Here is a 24,577-nt window from a genome sequence, read left to right as displayed (position 1 = left end):
CCCAGGGAGCCGGGGCTCTGCCCCTGCCATGACGCAAACTGATGGCACTTCCTGTTCTTCCAGGAGGCAAACAGATCCACCTGAGGATGCCCCTATCTGCTGAAGACCTCCAGCAGCACCTGGTTGTTCAATTGCCATTCGTAATTGTTCGCACCCAGTCTGCTGATACTGTCTGCTTCCAAGTTGGCCTCCCCAGGGAGGTGGACGGCCGTGAAGTAGCTGTTCTCCAGGGCCCATTCCCCCATTTGACCGCTAGGTTGCACAGCAGAGGGGACCTGGTAACCCCTGCTTGTAGACATAGTACATGCTGGTGGAGTTGTCGGTCTGGATAAGAACAGTCTTGCCCCCAATAAGCGGAAGGAAAGCTCAGAGCTAACCAGATGGCCCTGCGCTCCAAACAATTGAAATGTGAAGACTCCTGCTGGGTCCAGACTCCATGGACGCTGTGGCTGTCCAGAGTTGCGCCACAGCCTTCCAGGGAGGAGTCCGTAGTGATGGTGACCTGCGGGGCCAGCTGCCGGAAGGGCTTGCCAGTCAGCAGAATACCATGTGAGGTCCGAGTGGAGAGAAGGGGGTATATGCTGACCAGCTCGGCTTAGGAGCCCCTCTGCTGATTCCATGAGGCTGCAAAGTGCAGTTGTAACCTCATTTTGAGTCTTGCGTGTGGCACGGCCAGTATGACCACTGTCATGATACCCAGTAAGTGTTGGTATCACCAGGCCGATGTCACTGCTCTGGTAAGGAAGATGGCTGCAATCTTGCCCTCCGAGGGAAAGACCTTCTCGGAGCTCGTATCCCAGATGAGACCCAGGAAGATGAGGCTCTGTGTGGGCTGCAGCAGACACTTCTTGAGGTCGATATTAAACCACAGGTTGTGGAGTGTGTTCATAAGTGTGGAGGAAGTGTGGGTAACCCCATCCAGAGATCACACCATGACGAGCCAGTCGTCCAGGTACGGGTAGCCATGGTGGCCCTGGGCCCCGAGGAGGGCTGCCACTACATTTGTGAGCATGGTAAATATCCTGGGGGCTGAGTTGAGGCCAAAGGGTAGCAACTTTCATTGGAAATGGCAGCCTATGATCCTGAAGCGCAGGAACGAGCGACGTGGCAGCCAATTCGGGACACGTGATAAGCGTCCTTCAGATCCAGGGAGCACATCCATTCTACCTTGCCTAGTGTCTCTGCAATGAGTGCTGATGTAACCATCTTGAATTTCTGAAGACGGAGGTTGAGGGTAAATCGGTTCAACACAACTGTCAGGCCAGCCGGGTTCTTTTGTATGGCGCAAATCCTGGAATAAAAGCCCAAACCTCTATGGGAGGCTGGGACTTCTTCCACTGCCAGGCTCTCGACGAGCAACCGGATCTCCGCCAACAGAGTTGCCGTACCAATCTGTGGAGGGGAGGAAGGAGGAGAGGGAGAGACCGCTAGGCAGAACTCTGGAGGATACTACAGAGGATCCAGGGGTCTGAAAAATTCTGGCACCAAAATTGCACGTGAAAGGCAAGCCTGCCCCCCACCAGAGACACATGGACTCGAAGGGACACGTCATGCTTTCTTTCCTTCTGAGGCTGCTGCTGAGAAGGGGGACTGGAAAAAGCCCTTGATACAACCCTCTTTTTGTTGTTTGCGCCGGTACTGACCCGGCAAGCAGTCAGACTGCCTTGACCTCCGTTCCTGGAAGCCCCGGAACACGCCGAACGACTGCTTCCTGTCTGAGCGTTGATGCTGGTTGCACCCCTTGGGCATGGCCTTTATTAGGATAAAGACTTCGCAGTTTGCAAGCTGTTCTTTTCATCTAATTGCTTGTCAGTAATAGAGTGAAGGAACAAGTTACTTACCTGTAACTGTTGTTCTCCAGCATGGGTCTGGCATGGATTCACATCCTCATGAATATTCCCCGTCAGGCTGGGAATCCTCAGTAAAGAAAAAAAAAATCAGTTTCACTTCTGAACTGTCTTTTTCCTAATAACCAATCACTGGTCTCTGGGTCATAAGGCCCCCAGCCAATGACTGTCCTCTACCTAAGCCCATCCTCTGGCAGCCATCTTCAGATTTGGTAGCACATAAAGTGGCAGTAGGACCAAGAGAAGAGCCGCAGAGGGGTAGGTGGGAGGGTTCGCCTGTGAATCCATGCCAGACCCATCTTGGAGAACAGTTACAGGTAAGTAACTTGTTCCTTCTCCAGCATGGGGTCTGGCATGGATTCACATGCTCATGAATAAAGAATACATAGCAGTAGACATGCACAACCACAGGAGGTGGCAAGGCCCAACATTAAGCATCTCTTACCTCCACACCAGACTCGCCTTCAAGCGAACAGGTTGCACAGCACTGCTTGGCCGACTCTGGACTCCTCCCTGGAATCCATGTTGACGGAGAACTTCATGAAGGTGTGGGTCGACCTCCACGTAGCAGCCCCGCAGATGTCAAGCAGGGGCACACCAGACAGGAACGCCGTAGTAGCACCGATCGCTCTGGTCACAATGGGCTCCGACTACCAGGCAACGCTTAGTTTGCCAACCGGTGACAATGGGCGATGCAGCCAGAGAGCCACCTGGAAATGGAATCCTTGGAGAGGGCCTTGCCATGATTCACAGGCCCAAAGTTCCCAAAAAGTTGCGACGTCTTACGGAAACTCTTTGTGCAGTCCATATAGAACTTCAGTGCTCTGGCTACATCCAACGAGTGCAAAGTCCTCTCAGCTGGTGACGAAGGTGTCAGGAAGAATACAGGTAACACCAAGGACTCGTTTAGATGGAAGTCCGACGGCACCATGGAAGTAGGGGTGCGTCCGTAGAACCACCCCCGTTTCATGGAATGTCAAATAAGGTGGTTTACAAGAGAGGGCCTGGTTCTCTCCCACTCGTCGTGCGGCGGTGATGGCCACAAGAAACACGGATTTCCACAACAAACATTTGAATGGCGCTGAATGCATAGGCTTGAACGGGGGACCCACGAGCCTAGTAAGAACCACATTGATCTCCCACGCTGGGGCAAGAGCCTTCACCGGCGGGAACGAGCAAAATAGTCCTTTGACGAACTCCTTCACCAAACGATGCGACCATAAGGATGATCGTCTAGGAGATCTGGTGTAGCGGGAAATAGCCACCAGATGCACTTTGATGGAAGCATGGGCCAGTCCTGCCTTGGCCAATGACCACAAATACAGAAGCACCTGCGGAGCAGTGACTCGTAGAGGGTCGATCTCCTGAATACGGCACAAATTGCAAACCTCTTCCGCTTGTGCACGTAGCATTTGAGAGTAGATGAAGCTCTGGCGTTGGAGCACCTCCTTACAATCCGCCGGGAGATTGTAGCCCCCAAACTCTAGTGCTGCAGGAGACAGGCCTTCAGGTTCAGCGATCCTGGGTCGTGGTGCAGAATCGTGCCTCTTTCCCTGGCGAGAAGATCAGCACCCGCCAGAAGCTTGAACCGAGGGGACAATGAAATGTCTAGAAGGTCCGTGTACCATATCAGTCTCGGCCACGCCGGTGCGACAAGGATCATCCTGCACCGGGACCGTCCGAGTTGATTGACTAGTCGAAGAAGCAATGGCAACAGGGGGGGGGGGGGCGGAATACATACAGAAACAGGCCGTCCCAGGGCAAAGAGAATGCGTCCCCCCCATGCTCCCTGGCTGGGGAAACCTGCTGGCGAACCTCCAGCACTTGATGTTAGTTGGCGTCGCAAACGGATCAATCTGGGGATTGCCCCATACGCGGAACAGGTGATCCACTTGGTCCTGCCGAAGTACCCACTTGTGGCAAGAGTGCAGCTCCCTGTCGGCGACTGTGTTCTCCTCTCCTGCCAGATCAAACGGGATGAGGAACATGGCCCCGTGCCAAAGGTCCTGCACCTCTTGGGAGAGCGCCAGGGATCTGGTTCCTCCCTGATTCCGGATGTAGAACATCGTGGTGGTGTTGTCCATGAAGACCCGTACCACCTTGCCCTTGAGGGACAGAAGGAAGGACTTCAGGGCCCAAAACACAGCCCGCAGCTCCAACACATTGATGGGCAACGTCCTCTCCTCCAGTATTCACAGGCCACTTGCATGAAGACTTCCGGTGTGTGCTCCCCAACCTTCCAGGGAGGCGTCCGTCGGGACAGTTTCCTGATGAGGTGGGGTCTGGAAGTCTGCGCCCACAGACAGATGTGCGCGCACTCCCCACCACTGTATCACTCAACGGAAACCCTTGTCGAGTGTGATCTTGTCCTCGAAACTTCACGACACTTCTATCCACCGGGCGTTGAAACTCCTGGAGTGGGCGCATCCGTAGCCTGCACAATTGAATGAGGTATATGCATGATGTGATCATGCCAAGTAGGGACTTGATGGACCTCACCCTTGAGATCTCCAGGGTGAACAGTCGTCGTCACTTGCTCAGGACGGCCGCCATCCTCTCCTCTGACGAAGATGCCAGGCAGGCCACTGTGTTGAGTTGGGCTCCCAGAAACAGAGTGTCCCTGCATTCAAGCAGGACTTTGTATAGTTCATCGAGAACCCCAGATCCGTCAGGAGTTGGACATTCCTCGCTGTGTGGTCAACATCAATGTCCTTTGAGCTCACGGGATGAGCCAGTCGTCCAGGTAATGGTACACGTAGATCCCTCGTAGCTGCAGCTGCGCCGCCACCAGTGCCAGGCACTTGGTGAACACTCGTGGCACCGACTTCACTCCGAAGGGAAGGGCCTTGAACTGGTAATGTTGACCTTGAAACACAAAGCGTAGGTACTTGCGGTGTCCCTTGTGTATGGGGATGTGAAAATAGGCATCTTCAAAGTCCAGCGGCGCTAGAAACTACCCCTCTTTTCAGCACGTGCTAGGACAGCTGAGAGTCATCATCCAGAACTTTTGAGACTTGATGAACTTGTTCAGACGGCAGAGTTCGAGAATGGTCCTCCAACCGTCGGTATTCTTTCTGACGAGGAAATAATGACAGTACACTCCAGAGCCTCTTTGGGACAAGCTCGATCACCCCCTTTTTTTTTTAGCATGGCCCATACCTCCAGCAGCAGCTGAGGGACGTGATTTTCTCGACAGGCCACTGGTGGTATCCGGGGACGCTTCCGTTGGAACACCAGGGTGTGTCCATGGGCAAGAGCATCCAGCACCCAACTGTCAGTGGAGATGGTCTTCCACACGCTGACGAAGTTTGCCAGCCGGCCTCCCACCGGGATGCATTGGTGGGGGCCCGACTCCACGGCCGGTTCAATCTGGTTTCGACGTTGTGGCGCCTTGGCGACGACATCCACCTGCAGACTTGGCACGGCCCCTGTAGGTCTCCTGGGCCGACGAGCGGGAGGGCTGACGGTAGGACAAAGCACCTCCTCCAAATCCTTTAGAAGAACTTTGGGAGTTTCCTCCAGAATTCTGAAAGGACGGGCGTCGTTGCTGAAGCGTGCCCAAGGCATGAGCAGTCTCAGTGTACGCATTAATGGCCTGAAGAAACTTGTCCACAGTCTTTCGAATCGTCTCCGAAGGGCATGTCCAACACCTTCGACTGAACATCCTGGTGGAAATGAGTGGCCTTCAGCCAGCATCGCGGATGAAGGCGAACGCTGTTGCCCATTTGGCGCAATCCTGTGTCGGCAATGTCCGTGGCCACTGCAATGGCGTGCTCCGAAGCCAACTCGCCTTCATGTAGGATCTCCAACACCTCAGCCCTATTGTCATCAGGAAGTCCAGGAAGGAGGGGGGGGCATCTTGTACCAAAGTTCCCTGTTTAAATGCAGCGCGATGGCAAGGGCGTTACCGGCCTTGACGGTCGTCGCTGCTGACGTGATACCTCTGTGCCCCATGGCATCCACCTTCTTCCCCTTACCGTCTTGGTGGGAAGGGGTGTCTAAGAGGGGGGGGGGGGAACCACTGAGTCTGGAGATGGCTGGGACGGTAAGCACTTGGGCGCAGAGTTCGGCACTCTATTTCTTCTCGTAGCAATCCCTCTTCAGCAGAGACGAAGGTTTCTTCATGAGGGACGACCCCTCGTCCCAAATGTCATCCAATAGCGGGATCAACAGCACGGTCTTCTTCGCCTCCTGGTGCTGGTAAAGGAAACCCTCATTCTTCTCCTCCGGGACGAGCTGGAACAGCTCAGAGGCACTGGAGATCATGGCGTGGAACGAGCCTCTCTCATCTGGCCGCGGAGATCTGGCAGGCGGCGATGGGATTTCTCCCCCCGCCCCCCAGTCACTGTCACTCGTGCCAGTGCCCGTTGTTGCCATGTCCGGTTCATCCCTCGGGGGGAGGGCAGATGAACTCTCCTCCTCTTAGATGATGGTTCCAGTGCCAGAGGCTTCCTTGTCCGGATTTCCGAGCACAGGGTATGCATAGCCGTAAGAATGTCCGAGATATCCCCAGTTGGCTGCTGTGGTGGTGGCGCTGGGGACAAGGGCGTTTGCGGCTTAGGTTGGTCCACCGCGTCATCACCTTCGTCGTCACCCTCGTCGGGATCCCTCCCGTAGGGCCTACTCTCGACGCATCTTCCCTCCTGGAGGACCGGGAAGTTGGTGAGCTCCTCCTCTGAGGAGAGGTCCATGCCCTAATGGGCTACCGTGCCGCCCCCCCCCCCTTCTCTGCAACCAAGGGAGACGGTTTTTGTGAAATGATGGGCATCATCTTCTCCGGAGTCTTTTCGATGGGCTGGAAAGAGGATTCACTCATGGTAGGCAGGGATACTCTAGCTTTCAGGCCATGCCCTGCGGATCCGCCATGGCGGCCTTCGCGAGGGATGCCGCCCCTACTTCGATGGAAGCATGGGCCTTCGTCTGATGCACCTAGGCCTTCACGGCCTTGGCCGAGTCCGCAGCCTCCATCTTAGGGGGGAGGGTCAGAGCCCCACTCCCCCTTGGCCTTCTCTGTAGGGCCGGTCTGGGCCTTCCGCAAGAGCTTGCCCGGATGGTCCGAATTCCTCTTCTTTAAAGATCCCGAGAGTTTGCTTGTGGTCGAAGCTGCTGGAGACGCTGAACTCGCCCTGGCCACCAAGGCAGTGGACTTGCAGTTCTTAGCCTTATGTTGTACGGCAGCGGGAGAGGCCCAAAGGTCTTAGACCACTCAGTTTTCTTCTTCTGGGCAGGGGAGGCATGCTGCCGGGACTCACCCAGAGCAGGGGCTTTGACCTGCAGCCACTAGTTGAGGCGCTTGCGTCGATCGGTCCGCGCGCGCATCACCATCTCCCAACAAGGCACACAGTCGTCCTCCACAAGCCTCTGATCGGAATGCAGGCAGTAGAGGCACCGGGAATGTCCATCCTCTGAAAAGACATTCCGAAGGTTGCAGCCGGGAAAACCTTGGAGAGGCGCCGAGTCCTTCTCCTCCGCCATCTCCACGCGCTGTAGGCCTTCAAGAAGCTTCTGGAATCCTCCATGAGGAAACTAGACGAAAATCCACCCATGAGAAGCGCTTAAGAATCCGAAAACGGGTCCCTGTTAATCGGCAGGTTGATCGATGGAGCTTGAGGCTTGATTGATCGAAAAAAAAATTATAATACCTAAACGTAGTAAAAGCTTGAGAGCTATAGCACAAGAACTCCCAACACTTGAACGTGCAGTAAAAATCGTGAGATGGCTGCCAAAGGAGGGGCTTAGGTAGAGGGCAGTCATTGGCTGGGGGCAGTATGACCCAGAGACCAGCGATTGGTTGTTAGGAGAAAAACAGTTCAGAAGTGAAACAAACCGATTTTTTCTTTACCGAGGATTCCCAGCCTGACGATGGGGAATATTCATGAGAATGTGAATCCATGCCAGACCCCATGCTGGAGAAGGTGGTCACTACCCTCGATCCAATATGCGTTCCTGGACATCACGAGTTAAACTTAGTAGCCTGAAGCCAGGCCGTCCTTCTCATGTCTGTGGCGATGCAGATTGCCCGTGGCGATGCAGATGGCCCGGCCAGAGTTCTCGATGTGGGCCACAGTGGACTCCATGATGTCCTGCGCTACCAGCTTGGCTTCTCCTAGACCTGCCTTGAAGCATGCCTGGCTTTGCACCAGAAGTTCTGGAAAGAAGTCTGCTATTTCCCGCCAAAGCCTCTGGTTAACGGCTGCCAGCATGGCATCTGCATTGTATTGATGCAGGGAGGTGCTGGAGTACAGCTTCTTCCCATACGCCTCCAAGATCTTCTCCTCCTTGCCTAATGGCACCGAGGATGAAGTGGCCGAGGACGACTGAGTCTTATAGTAAAGTGACGCCACAGCGATCACTGAAGAGTGCGGTTGAGGGTGCGCCGACAGAAAGAGTGGATCCCACTCCATCTGTCTATACTTGCCATCGAGGCGCAGATTGACAGGTTGGGCCGAGTGTTGCTTGAGCCAACCCTTTTTGGCCAAGGCCACAACGTCTTTCTGCATCTGAATACCCGTTTTGGTAGGGGGTCGCAGGGTGAGTAATTCTGCCAAGACCCCCACCGCGGGCTGCTCGACCTCAACTGGCCTAAATATTCTGCCAAACCTGCAAGCCTGTCGTGGAAGACCTTCACTGAGGCGGCGTGTCAGGGTCCTCCTCCTAGTCTGTGTCCTCCAGAATGTCCGGCTGGGCCAGTGCAGGAGTACTGGCTGACGTGGGCTGCGGTGTGGAGACAGGAGCAGGAGGAATAGTCACTCCAGTCACTCCACCGGGTGCCGGTGGAGTGACCGGAGGGAGCAAGTCCCTGACTGCATCCAGCAGGATGGTCCCCATCTGTGGAGTTCGCATCAGCACCAGTACCCTTTCAAAGAACCTGTCTTCAGAGGCTGAAGAGGTGGCAGGAGATATTGACTGAGTGGCTGGGGGCTGCTGGGGCCGGAGCGCACTCTGTCTAGGATGCAGGGTGAACCTGCCCTGCGCTGCTGATGGATAAACCATAGACCACGTACCTAGTTGACACCAGTCCCACCTTGAAACTCGTTCTCCCGCCTGCTCCATTCCTAGGAATGGCATCCGACAAGTGGCCATGTTTGCTGGCACGGCGGCCATGTGCCAAAGTCGTGGTGCTTGGCTCCCTGGGCCCGGCCTCCTCCAAGACTCTTGATGGTGGAGCATGGAGCCCACCCTGCACCTCTGGCCTAGGCCTGTAAGGTGTATAGCCCTCGACAGTGTCGCCGGTAGCGCTGCATGCAGGCGCCCCTTCCGACATTAGGCCGGTACTAGGGTGTTGCCCTTCTGGTGTACACCTGGTAAAATAACCCTGCAGTCCCTCAGCACTGCTTCCGGAAGGATCTGATGACCCCCCCCCCCCCCCCCTCAGCCATGAGGCCGATAGCTGGCATAGCCTCGGTACGTGTGCTGGTGCGAGAACCCGAGAGGTTCCTCACGCTCGGGCGTTTCCTCAGGAAGGAGTCCCTCTTACTGGGTGCGATGGAAAGTAGCGACCCTCCCTTGGGCCTCGATCTCTGTCTGACGAAGTCCTTCAAGTCCTCTGGAGGCGACCTGTCGAAGAGCTACCTCCACCTAGCATGCCTGTTTTTCAGTGCTCGTGGCGTCAGTGCATTGCACGTGGTACAACCTTCCCAGCCGTGGTCGGGGCCAAGGCAGAAGAGGCAAAGAGCGTGGGGGTCAGACGTAGGAAAGAGCCCCTCGCAGGCTGGACACATGCTGAAGCCAGCTGAAGTCGACATGCGCCGGGGAGGAGCGTGACGCCAGAGGACCAAATTCCTGAATGACAAAAAAGACAAAAAGATAGAAGAGTCCGGGGAAGAACGTGTGTTATTACATGGCAGAGCCAAACCCAGGAGCACTGGTGAAACTGCCCGTTCCCATCAACGTGTAAAAGGGGACTGAGGGGTGGTGCCGGTGGGCAGAGTCAGGCGAGCGCAAGCTCTCAAGGCCGCACAGTATAGAGGAAAGGGGACGGGATGTAAGAGTAATAAGGGAAACGGCTGTTAAAAAAGACATGTGTTTAACTGCAACGAGTCAGAGTAGATGGAGAGAAGGAGAATGCTATGTGCAGAGGAAGATCCCTGACCTCCTCATGCCTTAGGGAGGTTGAGCCCAAGCAGATCGGGGAGCTCGTGAGTTTCGAAGAACCAGAGCAGCAGGGTGCGAGATGCCCATTACGCTCACCTGATATACATTGGGCGTCTGGAAGGCTCCGAGATCTGGAACCCTGGATGCGTAGTTGCCCAGTGCTGAATAATGAGGTAGGTTTAGGCTCTAGGAATTGAACCTGCCTGTGCTAAGCTTCATTTGCATTGTGATTGCGAGTTTTAGCAAGATCACAGGAGTGGTTTTGGGGTTTAGCCTAAGCCCCAGTTTGGTAGGTAGAAAAACAGGTCTTTTTACTCCCGGGTATCTTGTTTGGATTATCCGAAATAATTATTTCCAACACTGCAGTTAGTACGAAAAAATGTGTTTATTGATGTTTTCTTGTGTGGTTCATTCATAAGAAATATTTGTGTTTTAAGAAACACTGTTTGAGACTTGCTGTGCAAGTTTGGTCAGCCGACACGTGTTGGGTCGAAACACGTGTCGGCTGACCAAACTTGCACAGCAAGTCTCAAACAGTGTTTCTTAAAACATAAATATTTCTTATGAATGAACCACACAAGAAAACATCAATAAAAAACACATTTTTTCGTACTAACGGCAGTGTTGGAAATAATTATTTTGGATAATACAAACAAGATACCTGTTAAGACGGATTTCTGAACTCTGTCCTGGTGGCGCAGAAGTTCAGAAGGCCAACCTAATTACTTGGAACAGGGTAACCTCTGGACGAGCCAGACCAATCAAGGTAGCGATCGCGGCGGTCAAGACTAGGTCTCAAGAGGGGTGAGGGTGACTGAAAGCCCGCAATGAGCACACAAAGCAAGATCACTTACAAACTACTCCAAACAGTTGTTATATTAAAAATATACACACATTTATTCCAAGGCCTTTAAAACAATGACCGTAGCGAGAAAATCACAATATAACGATAGTAAACCAACACATACCATATCAACACAATATATATACATATACAACAAGTCTCAAGCGTTATATGCACGAAATGTGTAGTCCACCTAAAAGGGAAGGAAGACAGGCAGTGCGAAATAATGCTTAGACCCAGTTCGCCTTCAGAGGCACCTAACTAGATGGAAGTCCGAGCCCTGCGAAGAGTGGAGCCTTGTGCTCAAAAGTACCTGCACGCGCTCGTGCCAACGGGCAAAAGGAGAAGCTCTTCGAGGGAAATCAGGCAGTTCAGTTTAGTGCACAAAAGAAGAAGAACAAGTTCCGCGACTCAAGCGCAGCCTCCACAGTGGGCAAAAGCAGAACGCGAGTACGGAAAAGGGTGCTGTTTGACACAGCGGGGAAAAGCAATGGGCTCCTGCAGGAGGGCGACCAGATCCTAGCTATGCTACTCACCGGTCCCCGATGCAAGCAGACCCAGGCTTCTCCGCGTCAGTTTCAGCAGCTGGCAGGTTCAGAAGAGCAGGGAACGCCTCGTCGTCGTGTTGAGTAAAAAGACGTCCCAATCGAAGAAACCCGCACAGTTTGTTACCACAGCAGGGCAACGGAGCGGCCGTGTGTATCTGAGCCAAATGTACACTACTCACTTCAGACCTGGGAACGCCAAGTGTACGAAGCGTGTGAGTGACAAGGACTCGAAATACTACACAACCTGGCGGCGGTTACAGAGCAAGACTCCCGTGTAAGCTGGTGAGTCAGCTGGATGGCCCAGAGACGCTTCCGAAGGCTTACTGGCAGGAGATGGTGAAGATGCCGAGAATAGCTGTTCCCGCTATTCCAAGGGTCGAAGTACCAGTACAGGCCTTCTGGTTCGATCAAAGGTGAAAAGGGTTTCACAAGGCGACAGCAGTGCAGAGGAGAAGTCCTTCAGCGGGTCACCAGCGATTCCTCGGTCCAGCCTCTTGGTTGCAGGATACTTGGCTCCTGTATTCCTTCGTTTGTGAAAACTCAGGAGATCGACATGGTAGTGGTGTTTCCAGCCCCCTCTTATCCACGGTTCCCTTCGCGCCAAAACGGAGGGGACCCAATGGGAGATCCGCTCATCAACACTCACACCATTCGTGGACCAATCACGGACCATGGTGGTCCCAGGCATTCACACCACCCTAGACTCTCTGGCACCCAGGATGTGTATTGGGACCAGACATCCCAGCCCACATCCTGGAGGGGCACACAAGACATGTAGAAGCCCGCGGAAGCATCCGTGTTTCGCGGGAAAGTACATGCCCAAATAAGGAAGGCCCCGGGTCGGCTCGACCTGGGGAAGGTGAAGGGAGCAAGACGGTCAGCGGACAGGACAAAGGAGCCTCGTGGTCTGGCCATTTTGGGAGCCAGGCCACCATTTTGGGTTAAGCGCGAGAAACGCGCTTAGAACGCCAAAAGGAGCTCAAAACACAAGAAACGATTGCTGCCACCATTCCCGTCCCTGAATCACTTGCACCGATCAGATACAATCCTAAACGAGTATCTAGGGCCTGTAGAAGGCTAGAGAACCAAGAGAGCTGTAACTTAGCTTACAGTGCCCTCTTGTGTCATGTTGCACGAAAGCCGCAACATGATAAAAGAAACTACGGGAAACAGCGTTCCCCGGTACTGACTGTCTTAAGGGCATGTCAGTTTCCCCGTAAGAAAGGAGCGAAAGCCCAGAGGAGTGCGGCAGAAGGCTGCACTTCTCTGGCAAAGTCGAGAACAAGGTGAAAAACAACAGCAAAAAGTTTAGGGGTTGCCACATGGAAGGAAAATTACCTACAATTACGAAATCTTTCCTAACACTCGCCCCTCCCAGACTATGGACAGGGGGAACTAATCCACCCCTGGATGAGTCTCTTGTTCAGGTCGGTTAAACATTCTGGACAACCCATCAGCATTGCTATGTTGGACACCTGGCCTATGCTCAATAGTGAAGTCGAAGCCTTGTAGACTTATGGACCACCTAAGCAACTTTGGATTCTCCCCCTTCATGTTCATTAGCCACTTTAAGGGCTTATGGTCAGTTTGCACAGTGAAGTGGGTCCCATAGAGGTAGGGCCTCAGCTTCCTTAGGGCCCACACAACAGAGAAACATTCTTTCTCTACCGTGGACCATCTGAGCTCTCTGTCCTTAAACTGGCGGCTAATAAAACCAATAGGGTGTTCCTTAACCTTCTCATCTACTTGTGATAGTACAGCTCCTATCCCAGTGTCAGAGGCGTCCGTCTGCACGATAAAAGGTCTTTGATAATCAGGGGCCCCGAGGACAGGGGCCTGGCACAAGGAGTCTTTTAAGCCATTGAAGGCCTTCTCATACTCGTCGGCCCAAGTTACCTTCTTGGGTTTCTTCGGAGTTGTGAGGGCAGTCAGAGGGGCAGCTATGGTGCCATAGTCTGCCACAAAATTGCGGTAATACCCCGTGAGTCCTAAGAAGGCTCTCACTTGGGTTTGCGTAGTGGGGGTAGCCCAGTCTTGTACTGCTTGTACTTTACTGGGAAGAGGCTAACCCCAAGGTAAACCACTGAGCCTTGTCCAATCTGGCATTTACTAGCCTTTATGGTCAGGTGTGCTTTCTGAAGAGCCTGGAGCACAATCCCGAGGTGTTTCACATGGTCTTCCCAGGTGGCACTGAAAACTGCTATATCGTCCAGATATGCAAGACAGAATTCGTCCAACCCATTCAACACATGATTCACAAGCCTCTGGAAAGTGGCAGGTGCATTCTTCAACCCGAACGGCATTACCCGGAATTGGTAAAGGCCGTCTGGAGTAGAAAATGCTGTCTTCTCCTTGGCATGTTCTGCTAAAGCTATTTGCCAATAGCCAGCAGTGAGGTCAAACGTGCTGAGGTACTTGGAGGCACCCAAAGTATCCACCAGCTCATCTGTTCGAGGCAAGGGGTATGCATCTGTCTTGGTGACAGCATTCAGAGCCTTGTAATCCACGCAGAACCTCAATTCAGAAGTGCCTGCCTTTGGAACCAAAACCACAGGGCTGGACCAAGGACTACTAGAGGGTTCAATCACCCCAAGGTCTAACATCTTGTTGACCTCGGTCTTAATATAAGACCGTACTTTGTCTGACATCCAGTATCCCCTACTTTTGGTAGGTACACAGTCTCCTGTGTCAATGTTATGTTTGCACCAAGGTGTCAAACCAGGCGACTGTGAAAACAGGGGGGAAAACTGCCTAAGCAAACTTTTCACCTCAGCCTGCTGATCAGAAGTCAGGTGAGGGGCCACTCGGACACCCTCAAAGGAGAAATCTGAAGGACCGCTTTGGAACAGGTCGGGGAGAGGTTCAGACTCTTCTTCCTCAACATCTGAAGCCAGTAGCAGTGCTGCGATTTCGACTCTTGGGACGAAAGCCTTCAGCCTATTCACGTGAAACACTTTTGGAGCCTGTCCAGGCCTTCCAAGGTCCACTAAATAGTTAACCTCACCCAGGGGCTCCACCACTGTGTAAGGGCCTGACCATTTGTCCTGTAAAGCTCGAGGACTTATGGGATTCATGATCAGGACTTGCTGACCAGGTGTAAAATTGATGAGGGAAGCTTTCTGGTCGTACCAATGTTTCACCAGCGCTTGTCCTGCCTTCAATTTATCACTAGCCAAGCCCATCAGAAGTACCATCCGTTTTCTGAGCCCTAGCACATAATCAACTACGTTGGTAGTAACAGGGGGAGTGTGCATCTCCCATCCCTCTTTGACGATGGCTAAGGGTCCCCGTACAGGATGACCGAACAGAAGTTCGAAGGGGCTGAAGCCAACACCCTCCTGTGGTACCTCTCGGTAGGCAAACAGTAAGCATGGTAAAAGAAGATCCCATTTTCTTCTCTGAGGTTCCTCCAGAGCCCCAATCATGCTCTTTAACGTTCTGTTGAAACGTTCCACCAGACCATTGGTCTGGGGGTGGTATGCAGAAGAGAACTTGTAGGTGACCCCACATTCTTTCCACATGGCCTGCATATACTTCGACATAAAGTTGCTGCCACGATCTGACACAACTTCTTTAGGGAAGCCAACCCTAGTAAATATGCCAAGTAAAGCTTTTGCAACTGACTTGGCAGTTACAGTTTTCAATGGGATGGCCTCAGGATATCTGGTTGCATGGTCGACCAGCACCAGGATAAACCTATTGCCTGAGGATGTTTGCGGGTCAAGGGGACCAACGATGTCGATCCCTACCCTTTCAAATGGTACCCCCACAACTGGGAGCGGTACCAACGGAGCTTGGATTGTCGCGCCAACCTTACCAGACAACTGGCAGGAGGCACAACTCCTGCAGTGACTTTCTACTTGCACCCCCATCTTGGGCCAGTAGAAGTGCATGGATAACCTTTGCTTGGTCCTCTTCATACCAAGGTGACCAGCAAGGGGAACTTCATGCGCCAACTGCAGGAGGAAGGGCCTAACAGCAAGGGGAACCACCAACCTCCTATGGTCTCCTTCTGTAGACTCTGTGGGCTCACTATACAGGAGTCCACCTTCCCAATAAATCCTATGCGTCCCAGGAGGTTCACCCTCAAGCTGGGAGCAGGCCTGTCTCCTTAGGCCTTCCAGAGATGGGCACTCACGTTGGCCTTTACTGAATTCGTCCCTATCAGGACCTCCTTCAACTAACAAGTCTTTTAGTTCAGGATGATCGTTGGGGTCAAATACTTCAGGCATCGCCACCTCCTCGTCAGGCCCGGGCGATTGACCAACTTCCTCCACCGCAGTGGTAGGCGAGCTCAGGGGAATATTCTCTTTCCCTCGTCTTGACTTGTCGACTCCTTTCGCCTTGGGTTTCCCCTTCGGCTGGGGCAGCGTATTGGTCTTGGCCAATGCTGCCCGTGCTTGAGACCGTGTGTAGGGTCTTTCGGCAGTGTCTCCTACGAGCCCTAAAGCTCTGAGATCATTACCTAACAAGACCTTTCCCGTGACGTTTCTCTGAATGCTCACTGGAATCCTGACTGCTGTACCATTTAAAGTAAGATTTACAGGTATTACTGGGAACATACGGAGTGGGCCGTCAGCCAACTTAGTGGGCATCAGAGTAGCTCTGGCAACTTCCTCTGAGTCTACCAAGGTAGAATCCACTACAGTGCGACTGCACCCACTATCCCTAAGAGCTGGAGTATCTACTCCATTGATCAGCACACTGTCTTTAAAGTAGTGCTTGGTATTATCCGGAATCCTAGCATAAGCCTCTGCGACTTTAGGCTCCCAGGAACCCAGGGACACAAACTACCTCAGCCTCTATCCCGCTGGGAAATGAGTGAGGAGCAGGATGCTCCTGTAATCTCTTCTTCCTCGTAGGAGGAGAAGGCCAGATTAGCGGAGTGGACCCCCAAAGGTCTGACCTTACACCGGGGATCCCCCTTCACGTGGTCAGTTGCTCCACAAGCAAAACAAGATCCATTGGGTCTGTTTACATAGGGAGGCTTATTGTAACCAGAGTTCTGTTTCGGAGGCTGACCTCCACTACCCTGTGAGTTCTCTTGTGTCTTACCCTTATTTTTCTTTTTGTGGCCCTTATGAGAAGAAGATTTATCAGATTCTCCCCTCTCCTTATCTTTGGACTTTTTCCCTTCCTCCTGCTTACCAGGATGAGTTTTGTCCTTATGGGACACTCGATGTGACACCCATAAGTCGGCTGCAATGGCCAGCTTCTTAGGATCCATCTCCTTCGAATCGGCCAAATGCTGCTTAAGCTCCGGGGAAGAAGATGCAAAAATGTGTTCCAGCATGACAAGATTTATCATGCCTTCGAAGGTAGAAACCTTATAACCTTCGACCCAGCCAGTTAAGTTTAAGGATTCGGTGACATAAGATACCCAAGTACCAACTTCCTTTTTCTTATACTCTCTGAAACGTTTCAAATATTGGGCCGGAGTCTTCCCAAACTTTAAAATGAGAGTTTGCTTTAACATTGCGAAATCAGCTTGCTCAGCCTTCGACATTTCCATAATGGCACTACAGCCAGAATGGGGCAGTCTGCTGAGTAACCAGGCAATCTTATCAGCATTGTCAACTTGTTGAACTTCGCATGCATACTCAAACGCATTCAGCCAGTCCATAATGTCATTCCTTTCCTCATACACACTGAGCAGATCTTTCGGAAACCGTGGATGAGAGGAGGCCCCAGACCCATGTCCAGGACCCTTGGACCCATTTGCAACCTGAAGCTTGGCCAGTTCCAACTGGTGATCCCTGTCTTTTTGTTTTTCTGCCTGTTCGATTTTTAGTTTGGCTACGCTGAATTCAAGCTCCTGCTGCCTAAACCGCAGCTCTTGCTTCTTGAATTCAAGCATAGCCTCCCCATCAGCACTGGCAGAGGAAACATTAGACATCTCGTCCTCCCTGTCCTCGTGGTCGCGATGGATCAGTGCAGCGGCAGAACCGTCGGTTCTACCAGTGAGAGCAGCCCCACCTCTTTCCGCACTGTCCTCAGAAGTTATAGCGTCAAGCTGCGCTTCTTGCCACGCCACGATTCTTTGGATCATTTCCAATTTCGTGCCTTGAGAGGAAACACCTCTCTCCGCACACATCTTCTTCAATGTTTCTGATTTGGAAGCATTTAAAGTTAACAAGGTATTTGTTTCCATACTGTTAGATAGGACTATGGCCTTTTTAAAGTTATACTACAACAATTCACTACGTGTCCTGGTTGGAATAACCTGAAATGCCTTAGTTCGTGCGCAACACTGGATACCTTCAGTCGTATCCCACCGCTGTACACCAATTTGTTAAGACGGATTTCTGAACTCTGTCCTGGTGGCGCAGAAGTTCAGAAGGCCAACCTAATTACTTGGAACAGGGTAACCTCTGGACGAGCCAGACCAATCAAGGTAGCGATCGCGGCGGTCAAGACTAGGTCTCAAGAGGGGTGAGGGTGACTGTTTATGGTGGGAATTCGTTAATGTCTATCTCCTTTTCGGGTGCGAAGGCCTTGATGCTGGCGTGCCGGATGGAGAAGCACGTTTCTAGGTAAGAGAAAGCAGGAAGCGCATAGCCTTTGTCTTTTGAAGCTAACCTGCGTTTTCTTCTTCTCCTCACAGGCCGCTGTGGCGCTGCAAGTGGATGAGAGCACGATGAAAAACAGGCCCCCGGAATCCGTTAAGGTAGTACAGCGCTGTGCGGTTGTTTAATATAGAAAGCGAACCTGAATAGGTCTTTTCCTTTGCAGATGTTGCTGTGGTGCTCCGGATGGAAGCGTGGCGTAGCGCGATGGAATTCCGGTAAGACTGTTGGAATTTGATGTTTTGGAAGCGCGCGCGTTCTAATATTGTTTTTCCCTTTCTCGTTATTGCAGGTCGCAATGTTCGAACAGCAGCTACGGTAGCAGTTTGCCGGAAGTCCTTAAGCTAGTACTCACAGGTGAGTGATGTTTCTTCTCTCGGTTTCCACAGATTGCAGCCCAGTTGAGATGCTGAGTGCTGGATGGTGTTTTCTCAGGTAAGACAGAATAATCTTGTTCTTGCAGGATGAAGACCAGGAGCTGGACACGGTGAGCGTCACGCTGATGGTTGCAGAATAACACAAAGCATGTTCTGCAGTCATAGTGTGGTTTATATAGCCCAGGTAAAGTAGTACCAGGGAAAAGTAGTTCCAGGCCTGCCACACCCAAAACACTAGACCGCATGGCTTGGTTCTTAGAACTAGACTGTTTGGGTGCTTCCATGTTGGATTTAAAGGCCCATGTACATAAATGGGACCTAGTTTGAACAGCCCTTCCTTCCTACATATGAGCCTGGTGCCAAATGCACCAGGACTTTCTCCAGGAGCCCTTTTGCAGTGGTTTTAAGGCCCTCAGGGTTCTGGTGGGAGCCTGCTCGTGGTACAACTTGTGCCCTCTCACAGTGGTCATGACAATGCCAGAGCTCCGCTGGGCACGATTGCAAAGGAAGCGATACGAATACGTGGAAGAGATAACTGGTAGTAGTGTGACACGCATGCAGTGGTGGGCAGGAGACCTGAGGAGGCCCAAGTAACAGAGTGAATGCATTCAGAGCACCAGCGTCTACAAACGGCAGACGTCCGACAAGGAACCGGGAAAATGAAAAACAGCGAAGAGAGCGAGAAGCAGTGGTGAGAGCCGAGCCCTGCAACCGTTCACCTCATAATGAAAAGGTACTGGGGGAATTGTGAACGGGAGGCCGCCGCCAGGGAATCATTATCTGCGTGAAGGAACTCGTTCCGGTATGAAGGATGAAAGACTAACCAGAAAGTTAGAGCCTTATACATTCAGAGTTGAAGCCTGGAGAAAGTGTAACCCTGAAACATAAGAAAGGGGAGATCAGGCTCACAATTTAGCAGGATAAGAGAACAGTGAGCCTCAGAGAAGAGCATCATTGGCAAGGAAAGGCTGAGATGAAACACGTAAATATAATTTGGAAAAGGCTAAGCAAATAGACTCTGAAGAGCATAAAGGTGGTGACAGGAGTGAAGTATTGTACGGAAAAGTACTACAAAGAGATGACCACATAAAGCACAAGTTCCAAGAGTTACCTTGAGAAGCTACAAGCGTTGATAAGAAAGACTATCAAAAGGGATTATGCTAACAAGTATATAAACCCAAAAGAAGCATGTATCCAGAACAAAGACGACCAAGGGAAAAAAGATTCTCTTGCCCCATTTACTTTAGTTATATTTAGTGGTTGGGTCAGATCGGGTTAATTTGGATGGAGGATATATGTTTACTTTGGACTTTCTGACGAGCACCTTTAGATTTAGATGGATAGGGCATTCCCTTTAGCCCTATGGAGAGATAGGCCTTATGAACACTTCACAGAAAGTGTCTGACTCCTCCTTCCGACCCACCACACACGCCAGACGGTCCTGGAGAAAACATACCGACAGGGCATCGCAGAAAGCTCAGAGGCGCCACATGTGATCTGGGCCTAGGCACTAAGCATTGTGCGAGGCTCTGCATGCTGAAAATTCCTGCTGCACGATGGGCAGAAAGCAAAATAGAAAAAAATATTAAAAACAAATGACAATGCAGAGTAATGCAAATAAAAATCACCTGCAAGCTGCAAAGTCATCCAGTCCCACTGAGCACTGTCAAAAGGAATGGAAAGCTTTGTCGGAGGCAGTGCAAGAAGCAGTGGATCATGCTACATACATGCGCTTCATTTATGTTTAGAAAAATCATTATATTTCTCCTTGTAGAAAAAGTCTCTGCCTCCATCCCCACAGTGGAAATCCCATAAGTATGGAGGAAAGGGGGTGGCACATTGAATGACACCGGTATATACTGCCACCAGCCAGGATGCCAACTGTGCGAGGAGACTTGCACAGGTGAGAGTATGTCTTTAGGGCACCCTAATATGCGAAGACAAGTGTTTTTCAAAGAGTTACATCCTGGACAAGTCTGCAGATCCAGGAAAATTATTGGTAAATCAGGAACTAAAAAGAAAAAGGCAATGGGCCGCTTGAAAGAAGTACATTCTGGGACGTGCACTCTCCAAGAAACAGATTGACTAATAAGGAAGAAACTCAGGGCACTTGAGGAGACTGGACTATTGGGTCAGAGCAGCATTCCAGGAAGCAAAGAGAACTTGTGAAACCAAAAGACAGGGGTGTCCCATAGAATAGACATGGACAGTACCCTCCAACTTGCACGTATGACCTGGTTGTGTAGTAGGTGGCTTGAGGCTCCCCCGCCCTCTGCACCCAGACTTTTGCGGCATCCAAAATCACTTATTTCTGAATATGGACCCCTTAATTAGGATCTCCTTTAAGCGATAGTACCAAGGACTATCGATTTGTGAAAAGTTAATTTTTGTTCTAAAACACAAAATAAAATAATAATAATAGTAGTACCGAGGACTTGGCACCCCGACCCTTCCCCACTCAGAATATTTCTTCTACAGTACAGGGTTGTCCATGTATTCTATAACTGAGCATCCCCTTGAGAAAAAGCCTTTGCTGGAGAAGGCAGACAGCATTTCCTGGCATGTTGTAGGAGGCATCTTTAACTGGGTCACATAAATTAAATATTGGTGTTGAAGATGGCTCGGAGGTCCATTAAATACTGAACCTGGGATGTGGTTTATTTTTGACAAATACTGCTGTGGCTTGTCATTTCCAAAGGAGCCGACACCCCCCCCCCCTCACCCCCCCTCCAAGGAATGCCGGCTTGATGAAACTAAAATGCACCTCAAGCAGCATGAACAGTTTATATGTTGTGGAAGTGAGTGATGGATGGAATTTGCAGTCGCCTTCACTGACTCCACCCAAGAAAAGAACAGATCTCCCTGCTGTGGATTCTCGGACGCAAGGGAGTACAAACACTGATAGCAGGCAGCAAAACTCAATTTTGCTCCATTTTCAAGAACCCACTGAATCAAGTCAGATCAGGGCGGAAGGTTAGGTCAGCTTTTATGGAGTATACAATGATGCACAGAGGTGCTTTGGCAGAGTCAGCAAAAGTGACCATTTTGTGAATCACTAGAACATGCTGTGTTATTCCAGCATAAAAAAAAGACTAGACTCTGCGCATTACCTGTTGGCATGAAGACGCCAACCATCCTCTGGAAGAGTCCCACAAGGAAATTTGTTAGCAACCTCTGCAACATTCCAGACGTGGCCTGTGAAACCTGGTACCCAGTGCAAGTCAAGTGGCCTCAGGATGCCAAAGTGTCAACTCCTGTAAAAGACTCAAGAGCAGAAGGCATGTATTCTCTCATAATAGGGGACTCTCTGGGTTGCCACTGATGCGATTGTGGCAAACTTTCCCCAGAGGCATCAGGGTTCCTCTCTGATATGGAAGATGGCTCAGGGGTAGGGTGGGGAGGATAAAAGGGAGTGCTAATCACCTGCTTCTCTTCGTTCTGGATCTCATCACTGGTGATTTTCCAGGTTTATAGTGACTTTTTCGAATGTTACATTTTTGAATGCCTTTTTCTTGACACAAATATGGCGGAAAAAAAATTCTGAATGTGTTTTTTTTTTTTAATTGTGTTTTTTTCGGTTTAGTTAGTAAAAAAAATGTAAATAAAGTGGTTTGGGTTGAACCCCCCCAAATAAAAAAATAAACATAAAAAAAAATCTTCCGCCATATTTGTGTTTATTTTTTTATTTGGGGGGGGTTCAACCCAAACCACTTTATTTACATTTTTTTACTAACTAAACCGAAAAAAACAATTAAAAAAAAAACACATTCAGAATTTTTTTTCCGCCATATTTGTTTGACAAAAAGGCATTCGAAAATGTGCATTCGACAATTTAACTCGATACCGATTTTTCATTGAGCTGATCAAAGAAAACATCTGTTACCAGGACTTCAAAAGGTTCTCCAAGAGAATATACCAGTAGTATGTCACAAAGACAGGAAATGTCAAAAGTGGTCCGGGCCAAATACTCCAGAGACACAGCAGGAGTGTCTGAGGCCAATATCCGCAACATGAAAAAAAGACCTGAAAGGCTAAATAGAGTTACGGGTTATAAAGCAAAAGAAAAAAGTACTAGTGGTGATGGGGTGTAAAATTACACTAGTAAAGAAAGGGGAACTTGAGGGATAAGACAAAAGGTGCGGCCAGGCTGGTCATACACGCTCACTTGTACCTGCAGGGGGCAAACTTAACAATGAAGGGTTGTTGCTTCGCAAAGGCTATAGAACTGTGGATGGCTATTGCAAGATAATGGATGAAAAGGGACGGGATTTAGGCGTAATCAGGCTAGAAGAGTATAGCAGGGGCATAGTGACGGTTATTTTAGAGAAGGGGAATTAACAGCACTATATTTTCAAATTCCAGATAAATGCTCTACTGAAAATTGTCCATATGAGAGAAGATACTGATTTCTTGTGACCTATAAATTCTGTTGCTGGTAAATTACTAATATACATTTTGTTAAAGATCCAAGTTTCTAGTCAGACCTTTGATTTTTATCTGCATTGGAAGCTAGTTTCACAAAAAGGGTCAGCGAAATTCAAAATTAGGGACCTCTACTTTTATATTTAAACACCGTCTCCCAACACATGCATATTCAAAAACCTAGTCTGCAAAATGTTACCTAATCTGTTTGCAGGGTTTCTCTTGAACAGCATACGCAAGAGGCTCTGAGCATCAGAACTGAGAAACTGAGGCATTCCAAGTTTGGCTCTGTGTAAAACAAAATGAACACATTAACATTCAAGTAAGAGGTATAAACGGGTATTTATCTTAAAAAATATATACGAGGCACAATAACATTTAAATGGTGCCATGAGACTGTTGGCAAATTAATGAACCTATCATTTATCTTTTTTGAATAAACAATTGCAAGTGAATTTAGAAGATTACTTCATTGGATATACAGCTTGTGCAACAGAAGCAAATTACTACTGAGCTATGGGTGTAGGACAATCAAAACAAACACATGAGTTAAGTAAGGAGAGAGAAATGTGCAGAGGAATGCCAAGAAATAAGGATTGCAAATAAATGGATGTAAGCAATAAAGGATTTTACTTAATCCCCAAGAAGTTCAAGCAACTTAAAGTATCACTAAAGTTCAATGGCTTAACTACTTTTAAAAGATCTATTAAACCTATGCTTTTAAAAAGGGTAAATAAAAATGCAATTGCCTGTATTCCTCATTACTATAGACTACCATTCACTGTGCAGTTATTACACCATTTAATACACCTGTTGCAATAGGGATACAATTCTCCAAGTTTAGCTTCAATCGACTCTGTGGCAGCTTTCAACAGAGTTAATAGAACTCTATTGCATAAATAAAACTGGGGTTTTCCCTCAGGGTTGCTAATCCTAACAGAGGAGCTTTAGTCACATCTATACAAATCTGCTTAGATAACATGGGCACGTTTTCGTCTAGCTTTCAGACAAAAAAGGATTAAAACAAGGAGGCGTTCTGGCTCCCATTGACATCTGGAGGATTTGCACTAACAAAAATGGTCAAAACTTTAACGCCTAAAAATCTGAGATTTCCATGTAAACTTGTTGACTTGTCCAGATGTGTTTATTTTCAACCAGACAATGATAGGTCTCCAAAGATCGTTGAATGAATTAGAAAAATGACTGCAAGATCACTAAACTCACTGTAAATATTAACAAACGAAAACTATGAGAATAGGTTATCGTAAGGGCTAGAGCCACCCTCTTGGAAAATGAGAAATGTTGAGTGCTGCTTCTTGCAAATATTTTGGTGTACTGATCAAACAAGAAACCATGGTCCATCTCATGATGAAAAAAGTAACAAGCATTTATGAGAACAGTTAAAAAGTATTATATTAACACAGGAAGTTCAGCATGAGAGGTATAGTTTTACCTCACAATTCTTGTATAGTTCCAAAAATATTGTATGGCCTTGAAACCTTCACTCATTCAATAGAAGTCTGGCTAGAGGTTTTAGAAGGAAAATCTGGATAAGAATTCAGTTTACCACAGGGAATTCCAATTCAATGGAATGCAATATGGCTGGATCTAGCTCTCGTGTCACTTAATAAGCGTCTGTCTATTAGAAGAGAAATATTATACATAAAAGCTTTAAAAGAACCTGTATGGCCATTATTAAACATTTTGGGGCTATATTTAAAAACGGTCACAAAAGCATAGCCTTGACTTTTACTAGAGCTAATTTGCAATTTCTTTTAACAGAGTGGATATAAGTTAGGTCAGAATCTTGTGATGGTTAAAGCATGGCTCTGGGACTGCGATCATAACTGAATATATACAGTCCAAAACATGAAATTAC

The 24,577-nt window shown here is 49.6% G+C and overlaps 1 protein-coding gene across 3 annotated transcripts in view; it reads right to left on the bottom strand.

Annotated features, from left to right (window-relative positions):
• Positions 1-24,577, bottom strand: part of RPS6KA3 (ribosomal protein S6 kinase A3) — a 1,283,345-nt gene that overhangs the window by 598,361 nt on the left and 660,407 nt on the right. For all 3 annotated transcript variants that reach the window (XM_069637077.1, XM_069637076.1, XM_069637078.1), the window contains exon 11: positions 22,898-22,986. In XM_069637077.1, the coding sequence (XP_069493178.1) occupies positions 22,898-22,986 (89 nt within the window). The remainder of the gene's footprint in view (positions 1-22,897; positions 22,987-24,577) is intronic.

Source organism: Ambystoma mexicanum, chromosome 7p, assembly GCF_040938575.1.
Source record: "Ambystoma mexicanum isolate Mex_15411 chromosome 7p, UKY_AmexF1_1, whole genome shotgun sequence".
Taxonomy (NCBI): domain Eukaryota; kingdom Metazoa; phylum Chordata; class Amphibia; order Caudata; family Ambystomatidae; genus Ambystoma; species Ambystoma mexicanum.
This window is presented reverse-complemented; position numbering and strand designations above follow the sequence as displayed.